General features: G+C 39.4%; 1 protein-coding gene across 3 annotated transcripts in view; it reads left to right on the plus strand.

The window, feature by feature from the left end:
* ARF4 (ADP-ribosylation factor 4) overlaps positions 1-7,169 on the plus strand; it is a 27,065-nt gene extending 19,896 nt beyond the window's left edge. For 2 of the 3 annotated variants that reach the window (XM_011998399.1, XM_011998400.1), the window contains 3 exons: positions 1,533-1,604; positions 3,179-3,304; positions 6,234-7,169. In XM_011998399.1, the coding sequence (XP_011853789.1) occupies positions 1,533-1,604; positions 3,179-3,304; positions 6,234-6,320 (285 nt within the window). In that variant the 3' untranslated portion in view covers positions 6,321-7,169. Of the gene's footprint in view, positions 1-1,532; positions 1,605-3,178; positions 3,309-6,233 lie in introns of all 3 variants that reach the window. The other variant, XM_011998402.1, reaches the window with a different exon arrangement.
* Positions 7,170-7,553: the final 384 nt, after the last annotated feature.

Here is a 7,553-nt window from a genome sequence, read left to right on the forward strand (position 1 = left end):
CATTTGAAAGTTTTTAGAAAAAGAGTTCAACTAATTGCTTCCTAATTCCTTCCATTTCTCTTGTAGTATAGAATTCTAATAATGGGCCAGGTGCCATGGCTCATGCCTGTAATCCCAACACTTTGGGAGGCCCAGATGGGTGGATCACTTGAGTCCAGGAGTTTAAGACCACATGGGCAACATGGTGAAACCCCTTCTCTACAAAAAATAGAAAAATTAGCCAGGTGTGGGGGCATGCACCTGTAGTCCCAGCCATTTGGGAGGCTGAGGCGGGAGGATCATTTGAGCCCAGGAGGTCAAGGCTGCAGTGAGCCAAGATTACGCCACTGTGCTCCTAGGCAACAGAGTTGAGACCCTGTCTAAAAAGAAGGTAATATTTATATCTCTGAGAATTGATACTACCTTTTTTTTTTAAAGAATGTCTTAATCAAGTAAATCTTTCTCTCTCTCTCTCTCTCTCTGCCTCTTTCCCTCCCTCCCTCCCTTCCTTCCTTTCTCTTTCTTCTTTTGAAGAGATACGGTTTTGCCATATTGTCCTGGCTGGCCTCAAACGGCTGGGCTCCAATGATTCTCCTGCCTTGGCTTGCCAAAGTGCTGGGATTACAGGAGTGAGCCACTGCACCCAATCTTGGAGTTTTCTTGCTATCTTTTTCTTAAGATGTCCTCCTGATTCTAGAGTTGGCAGGCAGCATTCTGGAGCAAGTTTATTTTTTCCTTCCATGATAAAGCAGATAAAAACTGTAGTGCACCCACTCCCGCTATCCCACCCCCCTTTTATTACACTCTGTACCTGCCTTTGATACAATAAGCTAATTCAGTTAGTAAATTCATGGTTTTATTTGTTTGTTTGTTTTTTGAAATAGGGGCTCGCTCTGCCACCCAGGCTGCAGTGCAGTGGCGTGATCTCAGCCCCCTGCAACCTCCATCTCTTGGGCTCAAGTGATCCCTCCCACCTCAGTCTCTCAGATAGCTGGGACTACAGGAGTGCACCACCACGCCTGGCTAATTTTTGTATTTTTTTGTAGAGATAGGCTTTCGCCATGTTGCCCAGGCTGGTCTCCAAATCCTGAGTTCAAGCGATTTCAGGCCTGATCCCTTGACTGCCTCGGCCTCCCAAAGTGCTGGGATTACAGGATGAGCCACCATGCCTGGCCAAATTCACAATTCTTTAGGATCCTTGATTTGTTATTTTTCTTCTTGTTCCTACTTTGTGGCTATTTTGGTACCTGCACTTAAATGTGAGAGTACAGAGGGAAGAGGGGAAAATAGATACAATTTATTCTTAGGGTAGTTGAGAAAAGTAGTTAATTGGTGAAGAATAAAAAGTTTTTAGATTTGAAATAGCACTAATAAATTAAACTTACAAATAGTTCTCAAATAAGCTTTTAGCATTATAGCTTTAAGTTCTTACTTTTAATGAGATATTTTCTTCCTAATGTCTAACCATTGGTACCATTTTGCTGCCTACACTTCTGTTTCATATAGAGAATGTCATTTAACTGTTAAAATTTACTGAAACAATTTTTCCCCAGGGTCTTATTTTTGTGGTAGACAGCAATGATCGTGAAAGAATTCAGGAAGTAGCAGATGAGCTGCAGAAAATGGTAAGAATATACTTTAAATTTATTATTATGATTAGTTTACACAAGTGGATTTGGGGGGCTAGAAATAAACTTAAGAAACTCTATTATCCACAGGTTCTTAATGTACTTCAAAATCTCTTATAGAGCATTTTGAAAAACACATGGAAGAGTACTTCAGTAAATTGGGAGGAAGGGCAGAGCAGCTTTTTTTTTTTTTTTTTTTTTAGAATGCCTCATGGGTAATCTTGATGCCTGTCTCTGGCTGAGGATATCTGATTTAGCTCAGTCCCTTATTTTACAGGTACCAAATCTATAGTGCTGTAGCAGTTTTGACCCTAGGAATCTTGATTCAAATGTTTTGTTCCCAAGGTCATCGGTTCTATTTTCTCTATGCTGTGCCAATAATTATTTCAGAAATGTTTTTTAATAGTAACCATTTAAGGATAAGGAATTTCTTCTGAAAGTAGAGACAAACGTTTGGTTCACAGTGGCATTTTGCAGCCTTGCCATATATTGGATTTCATGTGTTTGTGGTGTTAAATGTACTAAATGGAGGAAGACTGCTGAGAATCCTTGTCATGATTTTAAACTTGTAGCCATAAAATATTTACTGAGATGAAATTTTAATTATCATTCATTCCTCCTAAGACTAGAGGGCAGTTTGTAAAACCGTTGTGCCAGTATATGTGTAACTAAGTCATTGTTGGATTTTTGCCTGAGTCAAATGTCATCAGCTTTCCTTCTTAAAAAAGAAAAAAAAAGAAAAACTTTGTTAAGACGTACTTCACATACTATAAATGTTATCCTTTTAAAATGTGCATATCAGTGGCTTTTAGTATACAGAGTTGTACAACCGTCACCACAATCTAATACTAGAAAATTTTCATCACCCCCAAAGAAATCTTGGAACCATCAGTAGTCATTCCCATTTCCTTCCTCCTACACCACACTCCCAGCCTCTGACAGCCACTAATTACTCTGTCTCTATACAGTCCCCTATTCAGGACATTCTTATAAATGAAAACATACAATGTGTTCTTTTGTGACTGACTTTTTTCACTTAGCGTAATTTTTCAGGGTTCATCTATATTGTATCATGCACCAGTACAACTTCTGTTCTTGGTACTTTTTTTTGTATTTTTCATGATACTGCCAACGCCCAGATAATTGTGTTATTGTCCCACTGTTGTTGGAAAGGATAGAAGTCTGAAAAGAATCATCATCTAAGTACTTCTGCTACTAAGTACCATAAGATCCTACCATAAACATTTTATTCCCATATGTGTTTCTTGCCCTTATCAGTCCTGACAATGGGTGATCATGAAGGCTGAATGATGAGTGATTTGCTTTAATGGGGTGTAGAATGATTGACTTGAAAAACAGTTCTGTCTTACTTGAAGGCATATGATTGATTGCTCTGGATTTAAAAACTGAAGGATATGAGACTGCAGTTGTAAGAGTGATCTTTGTGTAGAGAAATTAGGTTAATGTTTAATAGTGTATTTAATGCTGAGTAAAGCATATATAGGAAGACAGTTAGTTTCAAAACTCAGATTCCGGTTGGTAGTTGCTAATGCCTTACCTTTTATTTCCAGCTTCTGGTAGATGAGTTGAGAGATGCAGTGCTACTGCTTTTTGCAAACAAACAAGATTTGCCAAATGCTATGGCCATCAGTGAAATGACAGATAAACTAGGGCTTCAGTCTCTTCGTAACAGAACAGTAAGTATTTGGAGGTTGATATTAACCTCTTGACTATTAAGACTTACTAGGATAGTTGTGTAAGCTAGTATTCAGTTTAAACATTTATTATCTTCTTTGGACAAATAATAAGCACATCATTTATTTAAAAATATGGTAATAAACTTTAAATACCTTTATTTCATTTTTGTAAAGATATAGAAAACTGCTGTAGAATAGGTCTAAAGATTATTGATAGTCTATTCTTTTTTTTTTTGAAGGGGGAGGTGGAAGGAATGGAAAGAAGATTATTGATAGTCTTAATTTTAATTTTGTATCTTTTAAATAACCCTACAGCAAATATTTTGAAATCTGGCTCTCTTACTAAGGATCCAGTAATGTTTGTTTGCTTGTTTCAAAAGTGGAGATTGGGGGCTGGGCACTGTGGCTCATGCTTGTAATCCAACACTTTGGGAGGCCTAGGCGGGCGGATCATCTGAGATCGGGAGTTCGAGACCAGCCTGACCAACATGGAGAAACCCTGTCTCTACTAAACATACACAATTAGCCGGGTGTGGTGGCACACACCTGTAATCCCAGCTACTCCAGAAGGCTGAGGCAGGAGAATCGCTTGAACCCGGGAGGTGAAGGTTGCAGTGAGTCGCGATCGCGCCACTGCACTCCAGCTTGGGCAACAAGAGCGAAATTCGGTCTCAAAAAAAGTGTAGATGGGGTCTCACTTTGTTGCTAGGCTGGTCTTGAACTCCTGGACTCAAGCAATCCTCCCACTATCTCAGCCTACCAAAGCGCTGGGATTCCAGCCATGGTGCCCAGCCTTGTCTGCTTGTTAACAGCTTATGGAGGAGACCAGGTACCACGGCTCACACCTGCAATCCCAACACTTTGGGAAGCCAAGGCAGGAGGATTGCTTGAGGCCAGGAGTTCGAAACCAGCCCAGGCAACAAAGTGAAACCCTATCTCTACAAAAATAAAAATTAGCTGTGTGTGGTGGCATGCGCCTTTAGTCCCAGTTACTTGGGAGGCTGAGGTGGGAGGACTGTTCGAACCCAGAAGTTGGAGGCTGCAGAGAGCTGTGATTGTGCCCATTGCACCCCAGCCTGGGTGACAGAGCAAGACTGTTTCTTTAAAAAAAAAAAAATTATACTTCTCTAAAATTGCTTGTTATTTTAGATCAGTGATTCAGTGATGGAGATAAATTATCAGAAACTTAGTGTCATAGGCTTTTTACAGTAGTTTTGCATTAACCTGTAAATAAGGCAAATACTATGGCTGTGGTAAAAAATGAAACAACAAAGAACCTATTGCAGGCTGGGCGCAGTGGCTCATGCCTATAATCCCAGCACTTTGGGAGGCCTAGGCGGGTGGATCACGAGGTCAGGAATTCAAGATCAGCATGGCCAAGATAATGAAACCCCGTCTCTACTAAAAACTACAAAAAAAATGAGGTGTGGTGGCAGGCATCTGCAATCCCAGCTACTCTGGAGGCTGAGGCAGGAGCATCACTTGAACCTGGGCGGCAGAGGTTGCAATGAGCCGAGATCGTGCCACTGCACTCCAGCCTGGGTGACAGAGCGAGACTCCGTCTCAAAAAAAGAAAAAGAAAAAGAACCTGTTGCCTGTTTGAGGTATCTCAGGCTGATTTGAAGAACATAAACTGGGCCAGGTGTGGTGGCTCACACCTACCTGTAATCCCAGCACTTTAGAAGGGGAAGGTGGGCGGATCACTTGAGACCAGGAGTTTGAGACCAGCCTGGGCAAACATGGTAAAACCCTGTCTCTACTAAAAATACAAAAATTAGCTGGGCGTGGTGGTGCATGCCCGTAACCCCAGCTACTTGTGAGGCTGAAGGCACGAGAATGTCTTGAGCCTGTGAGGCGGAGGTTGTAGTGAACTGAGATTATGCCACTGCACTCCAGCCTGGGCAACAGAGTGAGTACTCTGCCTCAAAACAATCAATCAATCAGTAAATAAGCAAGCAACACTAACTGTAAATGATACAAGTTTTCCATGCTGTGAAGGTATGAATTTGAGCCTTTCCCCAGCCTCCTAGGTTACTGAGATATGGTAGTCAAATAATTGGCAACATGGTATACCTGCAGTGGCCTTGCAGCGTTAAACTGGTCAAAAAAAATTAATAAAAGTAAACTATATCTTAAATGTAAATTGTCTTCTAGGTTTTTTTTTTTTTTTTTGGATACTTTCACAGTTACTAGAGATAAGATTCATTACCATCTAAAAACAAGAACTTTTTGGAATGCATGAGACTAAAGATAGTGAAATTATCTGAAAAGCCTGCCTTTAAAATAACAAACCCTACTCTTTCAAAAATTGCCTCTTTGAGTTTAGTTTTATGGGAAACGAGAGTTATAAAAACCAGATGGATAGTTTATTAGTTACTAATTTCCCCATGATTTCTCTTTTCAGATTAACTGGTAGAAAGTTTACTAAAAGGGAACCAAAAACTAGTACTGAAAAAAAACCTGAATGACTGAGGGGGGAAAATCTGGTCTAAATATAATTAATAGGTAGAAGTAGCTTGATTGATTGATTGATTGATTGATTGAGACGGAGTCTCAGTCTGTCACCCAGGCTGGAGTGCAGTGGCACAACCTCAGCTCACTGCAACCTCCAGAATAGGTAGAAGCAGCTTTATTATTTAAAAAATAATCTAAAAAGGTAGAGACAAGGTCTCACTATGTTGCCCAGGCTGGTCTCGAACTACTAGCTCGAGGATCACTAGCTCAAGTGATCCTCCCATCTCCGCCTCCCAAAGTGCTGGGATTTATAGGTGCGAGCCACCACACCCAGCCATAAGTAGCTTTAAATATGGTAGAGTTTTGTGAGAAGCAAGAGGTGTGAGAAGACTCTTAAGTTTGATTAAGACAGTTTAAACACTGGTGTTATATATTAACTTTGTTAATGAAGTATTTTCTTGTCTTTTCTTTACAGTGGTATGTTCAAGCCACTTGTGCAACACAAGGAACTGGTCTGTATGAAGGACTTGACTGGCTGTCAAATGAGCTTTCAAAACGTTAAATGAAACTGGATATCTAACCAAGGACATGTTTGATAAAATTGGCCTAGGCTTGTTACAACAAAATTAGTTTGTATCTTGGTTATTAAACAGTATCTGGGACTCGTTTGGGCAGAATATTATTTTGTTGCCAATTATTGTTTACCAAGTATAATGTTGCTATTTAGCAATTGTGCTTGGTTTTAAAGAAATTCTCCTTGGGAAAAAAAGTATCCTTTTTTAATTTTACTTCCCATAAGTGTAAATGCCTGGACATAGCTATTGTGAAACCTTTAAATAAATTGGTTTGAGTGCTTTTTAAGCCCCAGATAAATAATGTTTTAAAGTTATCTCCTTGCTACTTTACTGATACCTTTATCATTCCTGAGACAGTCTGCTAATTTAAAAATGTAGCATTCCATTTGTATTTATTTCTCTCTCTTGCCAAAAAGATTTTCTAATACTGCTTGTACCAGCCACAGAAAGATCCAAAACACTACTCAGCTCTCTTGCACTGAGGAAATTTTTTCCCCCTACATTGAGACTCCTGGCCTACATCAGCTAAACTTATACCTTGGTGGGGTTTGGATTTGATAGCTAATTAGTTCTGTGCTGGCTGCAAAGAATTGAGATTTAGATGGTTTTTAATACTCAGCAGATTGTCTTCCTTTATATTGTGTCTTTTTTATGTTGCATGTTGCTTTTGTTATCAGCCTGATTTTTTGCTCAGTATATGAGAGTTCTGCTGATGTTTTGTTTATTGAGCAGACATATCTTCATTAAGAGTTTTTGGAAAACTCATCAAATTTGAAGAATACATTTTCTGCATAACCCATTTGGAATTATTCCTAATAAAATGATAAAATACGTAATTGTATTTGTTCTTTTTGAGTCTTGAAGGTATTTGAAATGTATTTTCTATTTAGCAAACTGCTTGCATATTTTATGTACTGTGAACAGTAATACAGATCCCACTGGTAGGTCACTAATTGTATAAAGTGGAGATCTGGGTTGTTTTCATGTGTATAACAGCATGGGGAACACTATTAAAAACTTAGAAGTCAGATCAAGAGTAAAAGGAGGGACTGGGATAGTGGCTCACGCCTGTAATCCTAGCACTTTGGGAGGTTGAGGCAGAAGGGTCACTTGAGACCAGGAGTTGAGAAAAGCTTTGGCAATGTAGTAAGACCCTGTTTCCCCTGTTTCTACTTAAAAAACTAAAAACAAACAACAACAACAACAACAAAAAAATGGAG

Source organism: Mandrillus leucophaeus, unplaced genomic scaffold, assembly GCF_000951045.1.
Source record: "Mandrillus leucophaeus isolate KB7577 unplaced genomic scaffold, Mleu.le_1.0 Scaffold57, whole genome shotgun sequence".
Taxonomy (NCBI): domain Eukaryota; kingdom Metazoa; phylum Chordata; class Mammalia; order Primates; family Cercopithecidae; genus Mandrillus; species Mandrillus leucophaeus.